Source organism: Crocodylus siamensis, chromosome 5 (genome assembly GCF_052110815.1).
Source record: "Crocodylus siamensis isolate JL-2025a chromosome 5, ASM5211081v1, whole genome shotgun sequence".
Taxonomy (NCBI): domain Eukaryota; kingdom Metazoa; phylum Chordata; order Crocodylia; family Crocodylidae; genus Crocodylus; species Crocodylus siamensis.
In genome coordinates this window covers 53,073,690-53,097,501 of record NC_143399.1, presented here as the reverse complement: position 1 = coordinate 53,097,501, position 23,812 = coordinate 53,073,690, and the positions used below count along the sequence as shown (strand labels likewise).

At 43.7% G+C, this 23,812-nt stretch overlaps 1 protein-coding gene across 1 annotated transcript; it reads left to right on the top strand.

Moving 5' to 3' along the window:
- Window positions 1-12,613: 12,613 nt before the first annotated feature.
- Window positions 12,614-13,717, top strand: APOBEC4 (apolipoprotein B mRNA editing enzyme catalytic polypeptide like 4). Its single transcript, XM_090049751.1, has one exon. The coding sequence runs from the start codon at window positions 12,614-12,616 to the stop codon at window positions 13,715-13,717; it is 1,104 nt and encodes a 367-aa protein (XP_089905877.1).
- Window positions 13,718-23,812: the final 10,095 nt, after the last annotated feature.

The window sequence follows — 23,812 nt, the reverse complement described above, 5'->3', positions numbered from 1 at the left end:
TGGCTTACAAGCTACCTGATGTTACTCACAAGTACTTCAACTAGGACTGAACCCTGCAAGCGTTTCCCTTCAGGAGACTGCGACAGCAGATGATTAAAAGGACTCAAAAAACAATTCTTAACAAAGCACTATTTATTTTCTGTGCACAAAGAACACAAGGCCCAGGTATATCTTACACGTATTCCCTAAGGTAACTGTAACCTCTATTTCTGTAGTCCAAGGGTGCTCCAGCTGGTTCCCCATCTCCAAGTTGGGAGAAATACACTGTACTACTTTCAGCCTACTTTTGGCTTTTTGACTGTGTGTATCTTTCCAGCCTCTCAGCATTTTACCGCTTTCATGAGCAACTTCCCTTAGTTTACCTTAAACCCCCTTTCCTTTCTGTAGGGCTAACTGTTTAAACAGATCAATGTCACTAATCTCCCTCTTCTAGCTTTGGTCAAACAACCCCAGAGTTGTAGCTAAAGAGGCCCTTTTCATGGATATAATGGGGTTATTGTGCCTTGAGGGGATGCCCCTTATCTACCATCCTTATTTTACCTTTCCTGCCTGATTCTTTAACAATATACTTTACAGCCTCCTTTAATGTAACTCTACATTCAGGCAGGCAGTAGCACAAAGCTGAACAGATAAACAATCTCAAACTAAAATATTCACATAAAATATAAATATAATATTCACATAAAATATTCACAGGACACTAGTAGTTATAGCTATGATGGTCCAAGGATATGATAGAAGCAACATTAGTGAGGTGAGGGACGTTGGGAAAAGGTAGAAGATAGACTTTTGGACTTCAAACACTCTTTCTCAGGCCTGGAAAAGCAGCAATCAGAACCCAGATTAAGTACAAATTAGAACAACTGCTTTAGATTACCCCATGTTAACTAATCTGAGCACTTGAAAGGGAAGTGGCCAGTTAACGTCTGTGGAGCAAGTTAGCAAAAGGAGAGGTGAGAAGTAAGTTATAATAAGCCATAAAACCAAAGTCTCTGTTAAGTCCCTGTTTTTAGTGCCTAGTAAAAAGTTATGAATTTCTGTTATTAATCCCATCTTCTAAGGCAGTGTTTTTCAACCTGTGGTCTGCAGACCCCTGGGGATGTGCAGACTATGTTTAAGGGGTCCACAACAGATGACATTGATCAATTAAAAGTATGTGAAATTGTGAATATTCACACTTACAATTTAAAGGGGTCTGCACCTCTATTTGAAATTTCAAAATGGATCCACACCTCTATTAGAAATTTTTTAGGGGTCCACAAATGGAAAAAGGTTGAAAAACACTGTTCCAAGGTATTGTGTAAGTTTCCTTTGCTGAATATGAAGTCAAAGATGGAATTATTACTGTGTAAAAGCTATTTTCCCTTGGCCGATAAAGTTTCTGTTGTTTATCATTTTTTGTGGGATCCATGGATTTTGGGGTTTTGTAGTGAGGTGTGTTAATCACGGTGGTGGCTGTGGGAGTGATTTGTTAACAGGTTTTCCCTTTATTGTTTTGACAGCACCTGGTTCCATTTGATGCATAATGGCCAACCCAGAGTTTGCTTCTGAAGACAAGTAAATGCTACTTCATTGTATTACAGTAACACAAAAGGAAATAAATGAGATCAAATACCTTTGTGCTAACTATCATACAAATACTATGACAACATGTTTCTGTCCCCAAGAATTTACCTTTAGTGCCTGTCAAATACTCTCCACAGACAGAAGGTATTATAGAAATATCAAACTATTATTATAAATTCATAAACTAAAACAGAATTTTTCTTCTTCCATGCAAATGGATTATGCTTCACAGAGAACACAGAAATAGCTTTTACAACTCAAGCCATATGTTAGGTGTAAAACCCACTTTGTCTGCGACTCAGTCAATGTATGAAACCTGATCCAAAAGAGAAACAAGCTACACACTTGCACAAATTTAAGAGTAGATTCATATGTATTTTCTATTAGTATGTGTATAACATGTTTTATTTATATACATTTTATTTTCATCAGGCATTTTGCAGTTTAATATTACTTTGCATTATTTCTTTGCACGACAAAGACATTCTGAGTGTGTCTACAAGTGCGTTTAATCTAGGAGCACTTTACTCGTGAGTAAACTACTTGTGAGTAAATGCTCACATTTATATGTCCAGGGTCTTGGGAGCAGATTTGCTGCTCATGGCAGGAATCTGCTCGTGCCCTCGCTGTCTTGCTCTAGGCTCCCCTGCGTGCTAGCCCAGGGGCTGGCAGGGACCACCAGGCCAGGGGACAACTGTCACCTGGCCAGGGCTAGAACATTGCTCCCTGCCCCCAGGGGGCTGCCTGCTGCCAAGGTGGGGATGATGTCCCCCTGCCCTGACAGCAGGAGGCTCCAAACCCTGGTTCCCCAATCAGGAGCAGGAGATTTGGAAAAAGATGCAGGGGAGGAGCAGGTCCCAGCCCTCTGCCCTAATCCACCACTGGGGCAGGTAGCAGTGAGCCCCCAGCTGGGCAGGGATTCCTGCTCAGCTGGGAGCATAGGTGATGTGCAGGGGCAGCACAGGGAGTCACGGGCCCCCCCGAGATTGACCCTTACCGGCAATCAGCTGCTGGTGCCCCCCCCAGGATCAGTAGGCAGGGGGCATGCTGCTAGCTGCCCCAGTGGTGGATGGGGCATGGGGATGGAACCTGCCCCACCCCTGCAGTGCTTTCCAAGCCCCGCACCTCAATTGCCCAACTCGGGCACAGGGCTTGGAACGGCTCCTGACCCAGACAGTTCAGCCCCAATTCCTCAGTCATGGAGTGAGGGCTGGGGAGAGCCTATTCCCTACACAGCTCCACAATCACGGAGTTGGGCAGGAAACAGGCTCCCCAGCCCTGGCCAGCAGGGACCTCCCAGCCCCCACATTTGCTCCCAGTCAGGAGTCTACACATACACTACTGCGCAGTTACTAATCTTGACTCAATTTGCTAATTGCATTTGCCAGGGCTCAGTTAGGTTAAGGAGGAAAAACCCTTCAACAAATGTCTGGTGATAGATCTGGGAGGAAGGAAAGAAAACAAAATTAACAATTAAATGGGTGTCTGCAATACAAGAACAAGCAAATCATAAGTTACAGGTACAGTAATGCAGAGCAGGTATGAACCCTATCCTGTGCATTGCAAGTAATATAACACACTGCACTCTAGAAAATGAAGTACTATAATGAATGAAAGAAACTAATATATTCCATGTGGTACATTTGCGACTGGTATCAAAATAGAGACGCTTATTTCAGAAATTTGTTATTAAGCGTGTGTGTGTGTGTAAAATGGGAGATAAGGGAGGCCAATTACACAGCAGCCACATCTGTCAAAACTTTAACCTTTAGCCTTAAGAAAACATTACCTAGAATCAAATGAAGACACACAGCAGACGCACACAAACTATTTTACATTGCTCTGACAGTGCTGTTACAGATTACCCAAGATATTCTTAAGATGAGAAACCCAGATGCAGTCCTGGTAAAACATTTGAAATCTTAAAGTAAAAGAACATTCAAATTAAGGATTTCCTATATTACAATTCCTACATTTCTCCCACACCAGGATGAAAACGGTCCTGGTCGCGTTGCAGTTTGAAGCAACTGTGTCATGAGTTTTATCTATTTAAAATCTATTTTCACTTCATGTAGAATGCAATTTGGTTTTATACTGTAGCTTTTCTACTGAAATGCATCAAAGCATGTTACAGAACAATGAGTTACATACAGGTATGCACTGACTTTGTAGGTGAGCCACATCAACACAATGTACTCACAAACTCAGACACAGTCTTAACTTTTACTACTTGTTTCATTATTACATTTTATAATAGTTTGCATTTTTATTACATTTTTTGTCAGATTCTCTCACGGCACTAAACCAACATGAATCCTGAACTAAGCCTCCCAGGCACTCCATAAGAAAGAAGGATGAAGTGTTATCCCCATTTTAAAGAAGGGATATAGTGATATATAGGCAATTACGGTCCCTTAGTCAGGCAGCAGAAGGTTGAGGAATAGAATCTAGGAATCTTGACACCCAATCTCTTGCTCTAGTTACTGGGCTAAGACTACTGACTCAAACATTTTAGGGTTATTCCCCTCCAGTTTCCGTTAAGAACTGCAGGATCTTTAATTCCCACCTAGACAGCTACTAGAGATGACAAACTGAAGATACTTACTTAAAATTTCTTCTGAAGAACAGAGCTTTTACTGTTTTATACCACCCTCTCCTCCTAGTACTGCAGTGCAGCAACAATAGAAATTTCATATGAATGGCAACTCTAAAGATTTACTCTATTTTTCACACCCCATCTTGGTTCATTACAATTGATTTTAAGAGAAATAGGATCCAACCCAAAGAGAGAAATGTGATCTATGCTTCAAATTAATATACCTATAATCTAAGCCTTCATATCCCCTGCTACAAACAGATGTGTACCAAGTTCACCAGGTTTACAGGCTAAGGGAAAAAAATCTGATCTACCAGGACTAGTTTAAGTCAAACATACTATTGAGTTTATGCAGGCCTGTATGAGCTTTTCAAGCCACAATGTGAGCCATCAAGTTGTCACCACACTGAACAAAATGGCAACATCTTATTTTTCACATAACCAAACCAAAAGCAAACAAAATCCTGGCATGCATCTTTCACTTTCTTAGAGGAGGTATAAAGCAACCAACCATTCTGAATTTTCTGGGATACATCCCTGACATTCAGGACTATCTCCAGTATCCTCAAACGGTCCCTGGAACAGGACTTTTGTCCTGAATATGGAAATATTATCCATATTGACTTTTATTTATTCAGCTTTTCCTATGATATTTAGAATTCCATAACTTTTACCATTAATCTTTTAAATAACTTGCTCATATGAACCATGTTGGGGGAGCGGGGGCGGGGTTGCTGAGGTTATGGCAGATGAGTCTCCCTGTGCCTAAAGAAAGGTGTTTGTGCCCAAAAGCTTGCAAAGAACAATTTTTCCAACTATTTAGCTGGTCTAATAAAGGATATCACATTTACCTAAAGAACTTTGTTTGCTCATATGAAGGTATTCCTGTATTTTCAAATGTACCAGTCTAGAGTCTCTACTCCTACATGTCTAACAAGGACATAAATGCCCAAATTTACAGCAAAGTTGGCATAATAGCCCATATCAAGAAGATCAAACAAAGAAAGCATGAGCTTTCAGGATACGCAGGCTGAATGAGCAGAGGAAATTTGCCAAAGCATGTCTTGGTGCCAGAAATAAGGGTAAGGTGACCATATGTCTGGGACAGTCCCGGATTTCATAGGCTGTTTCAGCATCCCAGCCGTTATAAAAAATTGAAACATAAGTCCCAGATCGACGGGAACTTGTCCACATGTGCTTAACCCGATGGACTCAACTGAGTAAGTGATTCCCAACTTGTAGCCCAGCCAAGTTGAGACCAGGGAACAGCCACTGCTGCTGCGGAGGTAAGCGGGGGGGGGGCTCAGACCCTTACCCTGAATAACAGAATTTATTGGTTGTTGTAGAATTTATTTTCAATTGTACAGTTCTAAGGATGTGTACATAAATAACTTGAACAACAAGCCAGCTCCTGATCTTGTGGTAAACGCAGAATAACTTTTTCAGTTGAGCAATTCTATATTTCCCCTGCTATAATTGAAAATCAGAATGCGTGCCACAGAATTTATCCAAGAAATGGGTAACAAACCAAACTACCAGAAACCCACCCTTGTACAAAAGAACTGTGCCCAGTGGAATTTATGAGTCCATACTGTTTCTATAACATTTGTTATGCTACTTATGCAGGTAAAAGTATGGTGGAATCTAATAAACAATTCACACAGTTGCACCTCCTGCCATGCCACATGCACAGCAGAAGGTGCAACTGTGGGATTGTGCATTAGATCCCATTGCACTTTACTGCCAGTGCAGAGAAAGCCTGATCCTTTGGCTGCAAGGGGTTCCTGCACCCCAGAGCCCTAGGGATCACTGCAGGTGCTATCCCCAGGATCTGGGGGTTTTATGCACCCGTGAGCCCTAGGGATCCAGGTGGTCTCCAGGGTCTGGGGTTTTGGAGCCCTAGGGCTTGGGGGTTTTATGCTGGGCATGATGCATCACTGGGGCTGGGAGCTTTTTATTGTATGATAGCTACTTTGCACATGTAGCTGGTCTCCAGGTAATTGTGCAAGTAACCGGTTAATTGCACAATACCTGTAACGTGCAGAGGGGGCCGTAGTCAGAAGTTAGAGCACTGACAAATAATGTGTCAAATTACCACTCTCACTCCAAATTGTTAGCACACATGATTGTTTACTGTTGAACAACCAGGCACAAGTTCTGTAAATGCTTTGTGTAGGTTTCCATGGCTGCAGTCTCAACGTAGGTTCAACCAAAAAACATATAGTACAGGGCGGCATTTTATAGGGTAAAAAGAAAAACACATATGCCTAGTTTTGAGCTTCCCCAGCCAAACATGTATATCCCTTATGGATACTACTGTTAGTAAAGAGAAAATAGAATTTACGTACAAGTGTGGACCAATAAAAACTGAGGTACACCTTGGTGGAATTAGAACATGTTCATTGTGTGATTCTGATCACACAGCTGAGATGGGTTGTTTAAACTCCACCCTAGCAGAGAGGAGATTAGCAGAAGCTGCGAAGGGGATGGAGCATGACCTGACTGGAGGGCTGAGTTACAAAAGAGGGGAAACCACTGCAAGGGGCAAAGCAGCAGTTGACACAGGGTAGCAGATAAGGGTCAACATCTCTGATGCCATGACCTAAAGAATAAAAGGCACACTTGGTAATAAAACACTTCCTTACTATCAGTGCAATTCTACTGGCGTCAGTGAGTTTCTGCTGACTTTTACTGGTGTGAACAAGAACAAAAATCACAGTCAGTATCTTTAGTGTTATGAAGCAAACTCTTCTCCCTCCACTGAACTTTTGATACCAATAGCTACTTTTCCCGGCAGCAGCTAGACCATTAACAAATCAGTTCAAAACAGAGTACTTGCTTAGTCATTCCATGTACCTAATGTACCCAACCCTCTACGTGGACCAACCCACTTGCATAGGTGCATAAGAAGCCAGGCTGGAGCTGAAGTGTGAAGACAGCATACCACCTACCATGCTGAAAGAGGGAAAATGTTGGTATGCCTTGTTCAAACAAGTCATGAATATTACAAAAATATTAGACACCTTACTATTCCTACAGCAGGCACAGGGACTAGGTTTTTAAAGCATTATACAAAAAAGTATACACAATGTGGTACCAACTTGCACAACTTTATCCCAAGTTGCATGGTTTTATTAGAGGCCAAGCTGGTGGAATTGAGTTACTACCAGGGAATCCCTCCACTTTTCCCTGCACCATCCTGGGGAAAGCACATGCCATTGCATCTTTCCCTGGCTGGTGAAAGTGGTAGCAGCAGGTGCTTTTCCCCATGCCAAAGGTGGGAAAAAGCAGCAACAGTGGCTAGGTCCTACTGCCCTCTCACCTATCCCCCACCTCTGACCTGAACTGATACCCAATTTAAAGTATCTGGCTTCTTTTTACCTACCTTCAACTACACATTGAATCAAATTCATTTGTGAACATTATACCTGGTTTGAATTTGGCTAATTTTCTACAATGTTTCCTACAGTTCTCCATGGTCTGCTTCCTTCCCATATACAATAAATCCATCAGTTTTAGCTGGAGTTATTATTTTAGTCTCCTTATGCATGCTTCATGTCTAAGTAACATCACTTGGAGTAAACTCTTTGGTTTAGGAAAACAAAAGTAAATTCTGTAAAAGCCACATTGGGATCAGAATTTTCATGAGCAAAAAAATACCTGCCTTAGGAATAAAAATTACTATGATTTTTTCACTATACATGGAATTACTATATCTTTTCACACCATCAGTTCTTGCTACTCTGCCATATCAATCATTGGTTTAAAAACATGTATGTTGTCTTTTCCAAACCCAAAGCCTCTTTATAGAGATGTCTCAGATGCACTGTCACTCAGAAGGATGAAACAATGGGCCAAGGAAACACACTAATTCTTTAAGGAAATGTATTTTACATTTAGTAGTAGAGATAGCCATGATCCTGATATCTTAAAATACTTTAAAAGCAAGTTCATGGGTTATACATAAAATCTAAGCTTTCCTGAAGATTAAGAAGTGTACTGTACCAACCCTTCCTTCTGCAAATCTGATTTGCAAATCTTAGTTTAGTTCATCAGTTCAATTGTGTTTGGTGGCCTCATCCCAGTCACTGTTTTATAAAAAGCAATAAACTGCACTACTAGCACAATCTATTCTACTGGGTGATGCATATATGGATGACTGACAATACCGTACTTGTCTGATTCAAGGCAGCACTGTTTCTTATTTGTACATATACTAACATCACAACCCCATTCCTTGAGCTATTTCTTTCTCCAACCTCTCCCCCAACTATATTTTTGTCATCTGCCTACTGCTGCTACAACTAGCAGAACAGGAGATTCAGGATCATTCTCTCCTAGTTACGGTCTCACTGTTCACCAGCATCCCAATCCCACAATAGGCAAAGTATCTTCAAGTTAAATTTTAATGAGGCCACTTAATTCTGTACAATTCTGGAGTAACTTCATTAAAGTCAGTGACATGTATCTGTGTTAAAACTGTGAAATAAGAATTAGACCAATAGGAACTGAGGATACTCAGCCCATTATCCACAATCCAGCACCAGGTTTCCAAATAAAATTAAACTATTATGACAAACAGTTTTGAATCACACTGACTTCTTCCCTCCTCCCACTTCCACCTTAAAGTCTTAAGATAGGACAGAAATGCTAAATGTCTGATTGTTTAAGAGCCATGTGATCTGTCTGTACTTTGAACTCAGATAAACTTATTACTGAATGAAGTCATGTGTAAAACTGCTTTCCAGTGGAGATTATTTTGAACCAGGCAGTGCTAAGATATGCTACAGAATTTCAACACACAGAGTTTCAGCAGTAAAAAAAGGAACTATTCTTGTTCAGAGTACATTATTCAGAGTGGGAGTGCAAGATCCCTGTTGTATAAACTTAAGTATATTTATGCTAGGGAACACAGAAAACACTTTGGCTAACTAATCAAGGAAAACACCTATCACTTATACTTCAGATAAACTTTTGCTTAATTCTTTATAAACTTTAATCAATGTATGTTCCTTCATTTACAAAAGAAATGTTTTAAGGAACTAAAACTAGTATCAGGGTTACTGGGCTCCAGACAGAGTGAAAGAAGCTTCATTGATTTGATAGAGATACATGATTGCATCCAGTATTAGGACAAGACAGAAACCTAAGGTCCAACCTATTTAGCATTGCCCCCAAGAGTAGGAACATATGGTCTGCGTCTTGATTAACCTCCAGTATGAATAAATACATTCTAACCACATAAAATTCCTCCTGTGGTTTTAATTGTACTCCTCTTCAATTCCTTTTATAAACAGTTGTATTGTACATTGTAAAATGGCTTCTGCCTTCCCCTCCAGAGATGGTTGCATTTCAGTCATAGGTAAAGCCATTCACATATACGCACACATACACATACACATACACATACATGTGTGTGTGTGTGTGTGTGTGAATGGCTTTACCTGTGACTGAAACATAGGTATACACACACATTAGAGGTGCACCGATACATCAGTCAGTATGCCTCCTTAAAAATCAGCTATCAGTATCAGCCCCCAAAGTCTTTATTGGTGCACCCCTAATTATATTTTTATACATACACACACACACACACACACACACACATACACACTTACACATACACATATACATATAAATATCACACACACACATACAGAATGCATGATTATGTTTTAGGATTTAAATGTCAGGATTTGTTAACATGAATTAGGGTTCCTACGGAACATGTCTAATAATGCGTGCATCAAGATAATGCTTTGATTCAGTGTTCTCACAGTATACCATGATATTTTAGAGACACTTTGTAGATATCTTTTTTCAAAAGACCAGCATTACAGACTCACTCCTCCCACTGTTCCAGCAAAAATTCCTGTCCTCTTCTAAGGAACAGAGAATTTCTCCATGAATTCAGAGGGTTAAATCCATAAGGAAACCAAGTAAGTAGGAGGGAATGCTGGAACAGTGAGGCAGCCAAGTGAACCAAAAGACTTTTGGCGGCTCTTGTCCTCCTCACTAGTGTGCTTGTTGATTATAATGTATAAACGGAATTAATCATAATATGTAAATACTATATTACTGTCCTACAGAAATCCTTAGGTCTCACTTTACAGACATTAATTTGTTGTCTAACAACCCTTTATTTATGCAAGGGACTGTACAAAAATATTATAAGGAAACAAAAACTCAGACCAAGAAATAGGAGACAATTTGTTTTCCAAATCTGGTATATGCTTTATTGTGTTCCATTTTTCTTGAACTTTCTTTTACTGCCATCCTTTCCCCTGATACACAATCTTCTGTTAGACTCTTAACAGTTAGAGGAATGGTGTACATGACAAATGAGAAGCAAAGAAGCCTCTGCTGTTTGCTTTCGCTGATTTGTTTGGATTCTGCTCTGTTCTGAGCTGGCAAGAGATTTAAACTGATGAGAATGCTATAGTCTGGAGTACTGAAATGCAGGATCCTTGTCAATTTATACCCCTGCAGGCTCACAAGTACAGAACTGGCAAAGGAGCAGGGGGCTAGCGCAGCACTAACAGATATGCTCTCAGGTCATGTGCATGCAGTCCTAATTAAGTTCAGTATCTTGGATATGTTTCTCTTGGGCTCCTAGCAGCACTTACCTGAAAGGCTGCAAGATCTGCTGTCATTGATGCAGCAAAAACACAATACAGCAGATAGACAACAAAAATGCAAGTTTTAAGAGGAGAAGCTGACTTTGATACTTTGTGGTACTACCTCTTTAAATTTCATGGGACACAGGTCAAATGAATTTTATTAGACTGTAAGTATAAAATGCAGTACCCACGTGTGTGTTACACTGCCATCATGTGGTCACTCTGTCTAGCCACAAAAGGTAAAAAGAAGATACACAAACCCGTACATTTCCTCTTTTCTTTTCTTTTTTCTTTTTTACTCTCCATTTTTCTTGTATCAGCAAACTGGACATGTGACAATAAACTCATTAAAACATGCTTAGCCAAGTATTTGAAAATTCTTACGTCTTCAAACACATTCTTTTTAGTGATTAAATAATATAAACACTAATATGCTCATCACTGGCAACAGCACACATACATACAGTCCCTGCCGGAGGAAATGACAATGAGACAAATGACAGCCAAACACCAAAAGTGTAGCCTTTTTTTAAATGACAAGACGGACCTCAGGAAGTGATTCTTTAGGAACGGTGTGAATGAAAAAGAGGTAAGAGCCTGAATCTGGAAGCTGTTCACACATGGAAGCTGGAATAAAGACAGAAGAAGGAAAAGAAAACTAAAGGAGGAGCAGAGCAAAGATTTGTAGGAACACAGTATAATGTGAAATCCCTGGCATCAATATAATGACTGACCTGAACAAATGAATATTCTAGTTTACAGACATATGCAAAAGTGTCAGCAAAATCTTGTATAAGAATATCTGTAAAGAAAATAGCAAAATGCAATAAACAGGAAGACAACATACTACCAGGCACAGAGTAGAGAACAACACCCAACAGACTGTTCGAAATACAAACAAATGAAAAATAAATCCTGCTTGCATCTGCGTATCCTAGCAGTTGACGTGTACAAACATCACAGTGAGGTTGCCTATCAAGTCCTTACCATAACTGTGCAACGGGGTTGCCATGCCTCAGTAATCGTATTATAAAAGCAAACTGAAGCAAACTGGGCAAACTGAAGTTAGTTCAGCAGAGCCAGGGAAAAAATATTTCTCTCTCCTCTACTGAACAAGCCATCTTGAAAACAAAGTTTGTAATATTTACTAGACTAAAATGGTCATCAACACATGAACTCAAGAAGGCTGGTGTCATGGACTAAATATAATTACGTATTTACTGCTGTCCTGGTCTGGAACTGTAATGATGGTAACTATATCTTTTATTTTATTTTAAACATCTAGCAAACTGTGCTCAGTTTGTGTAGGGCAATAGTTCTTAAACTGTAGTCAACCGACCACAACAAACCCAATCAATTAAATGTCTGATGATACACGTATGGAGTGGTCTGCAAAAAGATGTTAAGGGTGGGCAGTTGGCCCATTGACCCAAAAAAGTTGGGATAACTGGTGTAATGCAAATATATTCCTTTTTATTACATATTTGCTTTTTATTGCTTTTCATTATATATTTTGTGGGTTGAGGAGAGTAGCTGGAATTGCAATTTTCTAGTTTCTCTATTTTAAACAAATAAAGTTGGACAGCAAAATCAAGAACAATCTTGAAATTCACACTGCCAAAAGCACTTGTCTTTTCACTTCAAGCTGCCCTCCTCAAAGGTTTTTAGACCTTACTACTGGCCTTACTAAGCTAGAAAAGTAGTTAATTTTATTCTAGGAGGAAGTTATATTATGCTTACAGTGCATGTGCAAAGGAAATGAATTATGAGTCTTCTCTGCTTTCAGACTTAATCAAGTACAGAAAATACAAGTGACATTTTCCAAAGAAATATGAACCCAAAAAGGGAAACACTGTTCCAGGAATACAGGGCAAAACAGGGGACACTCGTAAAGCCCTATTACTGGCAGACACTGAGCCATAGCTGTGCCAAATGCCCCTATCATATACAGACAGGGGAAGAAGCAAGAGTTCCTTATGTGGAATTTCACAAGGTCTTTGGATTCCCATATGGGCAAATGACTCCTCAGAACAAACACATTATATTCTATGAACTGAGAAACTCTTCCAGCATGTTAGTCCAAAAAGGCCATGCTACAAATTGCATTGAGTACAACATCCATCCAGAATCCATGTTATTCGAACTGGGTGGTTACCTAGACTCAGTTACATATAAATATGACAACATTGGATGCATCATTCTTTATTCTAACTACTCTCCTTGTAATGAGGCTGACCACTGCTGCATAAGCAAGATCTACAGCTTCTTGACCAAGTATCCAGACATCATCCTATGTATATATTTCTCTCAGCTTTACCATACTGAGGATGATTTCCCTGTATCTGCATGGAACCGTGAAGCTTTGCGAAGTCTTGCCAGTTTGTGGCCTCGTGTGACTTTACACCCACTTTGTGGAAGAATGTGGCATTCCCTCCTCTGCAATTTTGTGAGTAATATACCAGAGGCAACCTTTTATTATCCAGTTTTACCTGCAAGAGCATTAACAGACCAACAAAATTTGTATAGAAGTAACACCATTACAGGAATGAAATCTTACTTTATGAAAGCATCTCCCCAAGCAACATATGGAAACCCAAACGTATTTCAGAACTTGCAGAAATCTTCTTTCACTAATATAGCCTCTCAGCAATCTTCATCAATGATGAATGGCAGATTGCCACCACTGATGAGTCAAAACCATTTGGTGCCTTTTACTAACACACTTCCACCTTTTGGGAGGAAACAACTATACTCCAAACCAAAAAATATTGTAAGGCACTTAAAAATGCCTCAGGAGTTCAGTGAATTTAATGATTCCCAATTCTTTCCCAGTGAAAGGCCTGTTCAGATGGTAAAAATCACTGAAAAACTTACAAGCAGCAAAAGCAGAGACCGAAGGGGGCAACAAAAGAAGGAAAGTAAATTCACCTCTTAAAAAAATTAATATGCTGTTGGGACTGAATGGCTCAGAGAATTGATAAGGACATGAAATCTCCTGCCTTTAGAATACTAGTCTGAATATATCCCAGAGCAGTAACAATGTACATTCAGTGCTTTCTGATGACTTTTAGTGACTTGTGACAACTGGATTTGATGATCTCAGTTTAATTTCTACTAGAAAGATACTGGTAGTATTCACCACACCACCATGACTGGACCCTTAGTAGCAGCTTCTGCAACAAAGGCTAGGATGAAATAGGCAACATAGGCCAAACTCTGCACCCACCTACCTTCAGGTAAATGTAGACTCCCACTACCTATGCTCTGAATACAATGTCTTCCCTCATCACCCTTTATCAATAAGTTCACATATTTTAAAATCACATAGAGATATGTAATACCAGAGCACATGAAAAACAAAAATGCAGTGAGTCTTTAAGACAGATCTTTTACATATCAAGATAACAGACGTATGAAGCTACAGTTATACTTCAGATCAATGTTCTCACTGTTGAAGTAGACTATATTTGTTAATGATAACATTGCAACTAGCATGAAGTTTGTAGCTTGAACTCTTCAGCTGGCAAAGCGCTTGTGAGCAGAGGTACAGAAACTCGATGCAACAAGAACACTGACTAATTTTGTCAAATCAGTTTCCACCCCCCCTCCCACCCTCATTTTTATGGCTGTGGCATGAAGCCTGGGTACAAGTATGCCTTGTCATGCCCAGATCCTCAAACCAAAGCTTTGCTTTTCACTCTGTGTGCAATATTGCAGTACAAAACTAATCTAATGTAAGAGATGTGCTACTTTCCAATCTGATGATGTAACTTGCCAAGTATATTCCTCTTAGGGAGGTGGCTTACTGGGCTGAAGTCAGGCATGCGCATGGTTTGCAGAACTAGGCCTCAGTGCAAGAACTTTTCCTCCTGTACTAAACCCATGTCCATAAGACACATCATGCTTTAAGGCCTGCTTCACCTACACTGAAGACTCTCACACAAGGAGCCTCCCCTGATGTCAGCAAGAGAGGGCCTGGCTACTTGAAAGAGAACAAGCGACTTGTACTGCAACAAGCATTAAAAGACAAGAAGAGAGCAGTTTATTGGAAACAGTTCAAGACACATTGGTTAAAGGCAACTTTCACAAACCCCTTTTGTGGGGCTCAGTCTCTTTGCCTGGCAGGCCAGACTGGCAGCACCCATCTGTCTGCAGTCCAAATCCAGCTGGTGTTCCCAATCCGGCACCCAGGTGGGCACAGCAGGCACCATCTGGCCACATGGAGGGTGGTGGGGGACAGGCTGCCTCCACTGCACCCCCACAAAGGAAAGGAGCCTGCCCCATGGAAAAGGAAATGGATATAGCCTGGCTCTGAAGTGGGGCGTGGGCATAGCCAGGTTTTAACCCGGTCCACTGGGGTGGGGGCAAGGAAGGGACTTGCCCTCTGGCATCAATCAGGTATGCACAACAGACAATATTTTAATTTTCACTACTGTATGTATAGCCAGTCTCTTGTTCATGTTACTGACCTTTAACTGAAGTTATTTAGGTACACTGGTAGTTGCAGAAGCGTAACAAAACAGCCTGGCACTCAGTGCAGCAGCAGTGGTATGGGTAGTTGTGGCTTCTGGATGCCAATGCCAGTGGTGCTACCAGCTGACTGCAACAATGGCTGTTATTTTTCCATGCCCCACCCTCCGCAAGTTGGCAACTAGAACTATTGTCGCAGTTGCCCCACTTTAGTTATGCTACTTGGTCAATACCGGTAGTATAATTTATTCATAAAAATACTAGTAGTTACATTTTGAATCCTACCTGTATACATATATATTTAAAGCCCCTTCAAGGAGGTGAGGCCTGGCACTAAAAGGAAATTGCTTCTCCTACCCCTCAGCATTACTGAGGAAAAAAACCTGGAGCTGGGTGAGGTAATTCACAGCACACTGCTCTGAGTTGCTATAAAACAGGTTCTAATAGGATAGAAAATTAATAATTGCATAGGTGGTCTACCTCCTGCAAAGCTTCTAGTTTTATGTGTATTGAATGTTGTCTTTTTTGTATATCTTATAACATGTGTATATGCAATATTCACAGTAGGAAAATTGAAAGTGGCCTATACACAGATATTCAATAGGGTCTGTTATATACATACAAACCTCAAGATGTTCAGAGGGCAAATCTGTAAAACACTTGTGATCTTTCCATGAAAGTAATTATAGAAGAGAAAAACAGTGCTATTGTTTTCTTCTTATGGTTCTACTATCTCTTCCTTTTAATTGACAAGGACACAAAGGAAAATACACTTACCTGAAAATTTCAGAACTGTTTTTGATGCAGTTGGGAAACAGGTACATTTATATTCATGAATGGCCACGTGGTCTGCAGACAACAAAGAACTCTTCCCAATCCAGTGATGAGTATTTTTCAAGATGGAGACAATAACTGAGCTGACTTGTGCCAACTGATGCTTGCCTGGGTATGTGAAATACGGGGATGGCTAACAGGGAGAAGGGAAAAAGTTACCTACAGGTTTCCCTCGCTTTATGCGGGTTCGGTATGTGCAAATTCGCTCTTATGTGATGACCCTTTTTATACCAAAAAATAGTTATATGCAAGATAAATTCACTCTTATGCGATCAGTGTGATGGAAGCCCACAGTCGGCTGCTTTGTGTGGTGCACTGTGGGCGTTACATGCACCAAAATATAGTCTCCTGTGTGGATTTTTTTTTTTGGTAAAAAAATAAATAAACTATATACATATATACACACACACACACACACACACACACACACACACACTCTGAGTATCACTCCACAAAGAAAACCTTAACCTATTACAAAAACTGCACCTGTGCAGCCCACACACCCATACAAAGGCCTGCTGGTCACCTAAACCTGTTACAATATCAGCCTCACATGCTACACACACAAACCACCTCTGGTCTCTTAGACTAGACAACCACTTCATTTCATCCCCACCCTGCTTGCGGGCTCACGTACTCAGTTCACCTGTCGTCCATGTCACTGTCACTCCAGCTCCCACTGGAGGACCTGCTGCTGCTGCTGCTGTTGCTGTCCTCAGTTCCGTTTGTCTCTTCCTCGCTGTCACCACCCACTTCCCAGTGGCTTCGGCCACATCTTCTCCATCCTCCACTACCAATTTCCGATAGTAGGTTTGGAGTTTGCTCAGCACCATTTTCACACAGCCTACTACCTCTACATCTGTGTGCCTGTATAACAGGAGGTTCCTGGCCTTCCACAGGGTGCTCCTGACACAGGACGCAAACCGGTCAAAATGGGCCAATGGGTTCTCTTGTCTGCAACATGTATTTATGTCTGTAGTTGCCATCCCCATTATGATGGTGCCCTGTGCTTGTGTACTGTCTGCTGTTGGCAAGTATGAAAATTGTCTTGGAAAAGTGGTAGAAATGGGTCTGGGGATTGATACAGTCGAGATCTTGAAACATTTCCCTATTTGTTACATTGTAAAATGGGTAGCTTTTATGTGAATTTGAGTTATGCGCTGTTTTCCAGGAATGCACGTACAGCATAAAGTAAAGGAAACCTGTAATTAGTTGCAGAATCGCAGACCTGGTTCAATAATGTTCTAGCTGGAGAAATCAAATCATTCAAAAACCTCTGCACGTCTATAGTGAACTATCAGCCAGCCAAGACAGGGAAAGGTGATCGATAACTGAGGTTGAGATAGGAACTTCTATTCCTAATAGAACTGTTGCTGCTTTTGAAAAGAAACATAGAATCATAGAACCGGATAGGACCTGTAAGATCATCAAGTCCAGTCCCCTGCCATGGGCAGGAAGTTATTGGGCTCAGACAAGCTCAAAAAAGTGCCATTCTGCCTCATCTTGAACACCTCCAAAGAAGGTGACTGCACCACCTCTGCTGGGAGTGTGTTCCAGATTCTGGTGGCCCTTACAGAGAAAAAGTTTTTTCTTATGTCTAGCCTGAATTTACCTCCCAGCATTGCTTCTTAACACCTCATCAGTTGCCAGCTTGGAATTGATGGTCTCTTTAACACATTTTTGAAAGATTTTACCCAGAACCAAAGTCAAGCTGACTAGTCTGTAGTTTGCAGGGTCATCCCTCTTTCCTTTCTTAAAGACGGGCACCACATTGCCCCTCTTCCAATCATCTGGGACCACTCGTGAGTTCCATGACTCTTCACACAACTTGGCCAGTGGCGCTGCTGTAAGCTCAGTCAGTTCTTTCAGGATTCTCGGGTGCAGGTCATCTGAACCAGAAGACTTGAAAGAGTCCAGGTGTTGTAGGAGATCCCACACCTGTTCAGGACTGATTTAATGTAATCTGTTGTCTTCTCCATGTTCCCTAGGCCTCTGGTCAGGAGAACAGGTCCTGTTTAATTTCAGGAATACTGATGTGACGTATGTATTTAGGAGTTCTGCCTTTTTGTGGGCATCAACTGTGGGCTGCCCCTGAGCATTCAATGGGGGTCCCACAGGGGATCCTGATTTTTTCTTGCTCCCTATATATCTGTAGAAGGACTTTTTGTTGTCTTTTATGCTCATTGCCAGCTTGATTTCTATGCCTGCCTTAGCTTTCTGTGTCTCGTAACTGCAGGCTCTGGTGATGCAAGTGAATTTCTCTCTGGTTGCTGATCCATTCTTCCATTGCTTGTATGCTTCTTCTTTCTTTTTCAATAGCTCCCTAATATCCCTGTTGAGCCAAGTGGGTCTTTTGGCTCCTTTCCCACTTTTTGTCTGTGTGGGGATGGCCTGTTTTATGAGCTGTGAGAATTCCCTCCTTGAGGAAGCATCACCGTTCCTGAACTCCCAAATCATCCAGTTGCTGGTCTCAGAGGGCCTCTCCAGCTAGCTTTTTGAGTCTGTCAGAATCTGTCTTCCTGAAATCTAGGACTTCTGTTCTGCTGACTGATTTCCCAGTCTTATGGTGGATGGTGAGATTTCCAGGGTGGGTGGTTGTATCTCCTCTGGAGGGAATTTATTCCAGTCTGAACACCCTAACTGTGAAGTTTTTACCAGTGTTAAGCTTGAAACAGTCTTCCAGGAGTTTGTGGCCATTACTCCTGATTTTCCCCAAGGGTGCCCTGGTGAACAGTCATTGGTGACGTGTAGGGGGACCCCCTGCAAAAAGGCACTGTCAACACTGCTGGCGGCACCTGTGGGTGGTTGCCACTTGCCACCCCTTCCCATTTCCACCGACGCTGCTGGCAGCATCTGCAGGTGGTCCGTGATTGCCTCTGTCTGCCACCGACACTGCCAGTGGCATCTGTGGGTGGTCGCCGACCACCAGTTGGTGCACGCCACCCCTCCTCCCCCTGCTGCCAACAGTGCCACGACTGCCTGTGGAAGCTCCCCACTCACCGCCACCATGGTCTCACTGCTGACAGTGCCACTGCTGCCTGCAGGAGCTCACCGTGCCCCCCCCAGCCTCTGGGGACACACAGCATTCATGTGAACAATTGTTCACCAAGCCCTTGATGTAATTCCCCTGATATAGCAGTAAGTTACTACTATGTCCCCCGTCTCATTTTTAGGCTGAAGAGACCCAAGTGCCTCAGCCTTTTCTCGTATGGCTTGCCTTGCAAGTCTCTGATCATATGGGTGGCTCTTCTCTGGACTATCTCAAGCTTTTCCATGTCCTTGTTGAAGTGCAGCACCCAGAACTGAATGCAGTACTCCAGCTGCTGTCTCACCAATGCTGAGTAAAGTGGAAGAATCACTTCCGTAGTTTTGCTTGACATGCATCGGTCAGATCATTATCAGTATGAACAGGATATGGTATCTGCAGGTCTTTTCTATAACATACATGTGACACAGAGCCTCCAAGCTGACTGATTTGTAGAACTTCACACACCAGAAATACTGCTTCCACCTCGTGCGGCCATTGGTCAGGATGTGTAGAAACTGCCCCTATCTGCCTTTCAGCCTAGTTGCACAAGAGTTTAACACAGAATGGGAAAAGATGCTTTACTATCACTGAACAGCTTTGAAGCAACTCTCTTTGAAACTCCTTTAACCATTCAGGAGCTGCTGAGGTCCAAGGAGGTCCCATGCCAGGACTGCTAAAGTGTCTTGAGAGCTCTGATAGTCTAGACACCCAGTACCAGATGTCATCTACCTAGACTTTAAGAAGGCCTTTGATACAGTATTGCATCCTGTTCTCCTAAATAAACAGACAGGCTGTGATGTAGATGACTACATCGTCAGGTGGGTGGCAAATTGGCTTAGGGGGTTGCACCCAGAGAGTGGTGGTGGATGGGTCAATATCAACCTGGAAGGATGTGGGCAGTGGAGTCCCGCAAGGCTCAGTCCTTGGACCGGTGCTATTCAATGTCTTCACCAGTGACTTGGACAAGGGCGTGGAGAGCACCCTGTCCAAGTTTGCAGATGATACCAAATTATGGGGCAAAGTTAACACACCAGAGGGTAGGGAATGAATGCAGGCAGATCTAGACAGGTTGGAAAAATGGGCAGAATGAAGTATGATGCCATTTAACAAAGACAAGTACAAAGTGCTGCACCTGGGCCAAAAGAACCAACACACTTACAGGCTGGGGGACGACCTTCTCAGCAGCACAGCAGTGGAAAGGGATCTTGGAGTCATAGTTGACTCCAAGATGAACATGAGTCATCAATGTGATGAAGTGATCAACAAGGCTAACCACACTTTATCATGCATTAGCAGATGGCTTAATCTGCTTGTGGCTGCCTATAAATTTATCGGGGAGAGCAGCAGGAAATACTTTATGTACTAGGGCAACCGTTAGAGTAACTAGGAACAGTGGCCACAAATTGATGGAGAGCAGATTTAGGTTGGACATTAGAAAGAACTTCTTCACAGCACGGGTTGCCAGAATCTGGATTGGACTTCCAAGGGAGGTGGTGCTCTCCTACCTTGGGGGTCTTCAGGAAGAGACTGGACAAGCACCTAGCTGGGATCATTTGACCCCAGCACTCTTTCCTGCCCAGGGAAGAGGGGGGGGCAGGTTGGACTCAGTAACCTACTGAGGTCCCTTCTGATGCCAATATCTATGAATCTACTCAGAGCAGAGTGGACAAACATAGTGGGGGCATCTCAGAAATCCATACTACATCCTGATTTCAGCAGGTTTGGGTACACAATCTGTCTCACAGCCTGCTGAATGTTATGCCCTATTTATATGTATGTAGCTAGAGGCTCAACATTTCCCTCTCACTCAAATCACAATGGGAAAGCACAGCTCTGAACTATTATATCAGCCTCTTCACCAAGGTCACAAATGAAATTCTAGCCAATCTGCACAGCTCCACTGCAGATTAAGCCATGTTTGATGAAGGAGCTTTACAACAAATGTTAGCTTTGGAGCAGTGTTCCTCTGATTCCAAGACCTAATGCCAAAATAGCTGACCCACCAAGGCTGCCCCACAAATACTGTCTGCTGGATGTCATGGATCTGCCCATCCTGACTCTCATTCTAGGTAGATAGGAAGCCTGAAAGTTAAGAACAGCATTAAAGTTCCTTGCTTTTGGAACATGAAGCAAGAACTGTCCATTTCCACCAAGATGGAATCCCCTACTCTTATCAAAATCTTCTGTCTCCCAGCAGTCATCTTTGAATAGTCAAACCAACCCTCTCCTCAGGTTCTTATACCACTCCTGATTCCCTAATACACAAGTACCTCTGACAGTACATTAAACAGTGTGATTAGCACCAGCCAAGTGTGAAGTAAGCATTTTTTCCTGCTAGAACTGAAGTGTAGATGTTCTGTATATTTTGCAAATGTGATTATTACTATGCTATGGGAACCAGGGAAGTTCCTCTGATTATCAGCTCTTTGCACAACACATGTTCACATTTTGGATGGTTGTATCTTTTTCTTTTCAGTAGCTTCAATTTGGGTCTCTAACTGCTCTCTGGTCTTACTTTAAAACCAAGTGTTCTGGAAAATAGAGGGATCTTTTTTAATAGTATAAGGGTCAGGCTTGACACACCTGGCTACTCATGAAGTAGCAGATGAAATTGTAGAAGGCCCAATCCTTCACATTTCTGCAACAGATTAATTGTGCTTCTTAAAAGTTGGGATTGGTGCAGATGTGAGTCAGGCCAGACTAGCTTGTGCCTCTAACAATATCCACTCTTGGCCATGGCCGTAGAACCTTCAGAGGGTTTGTGTGGTTGAAGTCAGTGGTTGCTACACTAACGCAGAAACAGGCATGCTGCACTGCTCTTTCCAGTTGAGAAGCATGACAGGCAGCCTAGTCTCTGCCCTGGCCATTTGCAGGAAAGGACAGGAGAGGAGAGGCCCCTGCTCCCCTCCTCCCCCTGGGTTGCACTTTTGTAACTCGGGTACACTAAGGGTGTGCCCTCCCAGTCAAATGGAGAAGTGGTGACAGGCTAGGGTGCTGAGGGAGGGATGTCACTGGCCTATATGCGGATCCCTCGTTTCTGTATAGAGACAACCCCATGAGTGTACACTTAACTATATACAGTTTTATTATTACAAATATTATTAAAACATTTACATGCCAGAAATAACTGAATACCCGTGTAAGGGTTGGGGGTGTACCACGTACCGTGGGACCCCGAACCCCGGATGTCCCCTGGAGAGGAGGGGTACTCGGTGGACCGTCCCGCTTCGCCGCTCTCGCCTGCCACGACTTGATGGAAAATATGGGGTTCACCCGTGCCGGGAAGCTGGCGGTCCACGTGGGGTACGGTACCTCCAAAGTCCAGGGGTCCTGAGGGCTCCTCCTCCCCTACACCCTCGCTCGGTCCTCCGGGATGAGCCTCCGTGAGGGGCTGCCTTGGTAGAGTCCCAGTCCGGCGGGGAAGGGGGGGTCCCTCCCCCGGCCGGACCCTCACCGGTGTTCCCGCGGCACCTAGTCCCCCTGGTGCCGCTGGCTCCTAAGGTCTGGGGTTATCCCAACCCCCGTACGTATGTCTCCCGCCAAGCGGGTTTTCCACGGCCGGCCTTCCCCGCCCGCGGGTCATCCTGCGCGACCATGTGTCCCGAAGTCTCTGTAGAAGGGTTCCCCCATCGGTGGCCCCCTTCCCGGTTGCCCCCGGGGTCTGTGTTACCTTCAGGTCGTTGCAGCCTCCGGCTGTTGCTGGTTCCGCAGTTTCCTGCATCACTGGTCCCTCTAGGGCCGTGTGGGGCTTCACCGCCCTCCGGGACGCCGCTGCTGTCTCTCGCCGCACGGCTCCCAGCTCCGTCTCCGCCGGCTGCTCCGCGGCCGGCCCCTGCTGCGGGGCTTCCGGCTCCGCCTCTGCCGGCTGCTCCGCTGCCGGCCCCCGCCGCGGTGCTCCCGGCTCTGCCGCTGTCGGCCGCGCCGCCGCCGGACCCTGCCGCGAGGCTCCCGGCTCTGCCGCTCCCCGACTCACCGTCCGCGGATCCGCGGCTCCTGGCTCCGCCGCCGCCGACTCCCGCCGCGTGTCTTCCGGCCTCCCTGCACGTGGCTCCGCTGCTCCTGGAGTAGGCTCCGGGTGGAGCCTCCGTCCCCTTTTCGGGTAAGCGTTGCCTTTTTATCCTCCCGCGCCGGTCCCGCGCCGGCGCGGTTCAGGTTCCGGCAAACATTAAGTTCCCCGCCGGGTTTCCGGGTCCTGGCCCGGAAACGGGGCGGAACTCCGGGGTTCTTCTCTCGGGCCGGGCCCCGCGGGGTCCTGGCCCCCTCACACACCCCACCCCTCGAGACACCGCTAGGCGACCCCTTTTCTGTGGGAAATTCGCCCCCCGAGGGCTCTTCTCCGCCCGCCCGGGGCGGTATCGGGGGCTCGTGGGGGTTCTCTCTCTCCCCCCACCGGGACAAAAAATCTGCCACTGTGTTACTACGGCTGGGTTTATACCCGATTTTAAACTGATATGGCTGGAGTGCCAGGGCCCACCGCATTATCCGGGCATTCTCGGTTTTAGCCGAGTTGAGCCACCGTAGCGGGGCGTGATCAGTTATTAACCGGAATTCTTGGCCCAATAGGTAATACCGAAAATAGTCTATTCCCCAGCGAATGGCGAGACACTCCCGTTCAATTGTAGAGTACCTCTGTTCGTGCTCGTTCAAACGGCAGCTGGCGAATGCCACGGGGCGTTCGACTCCCTCCACTTCCTGGGA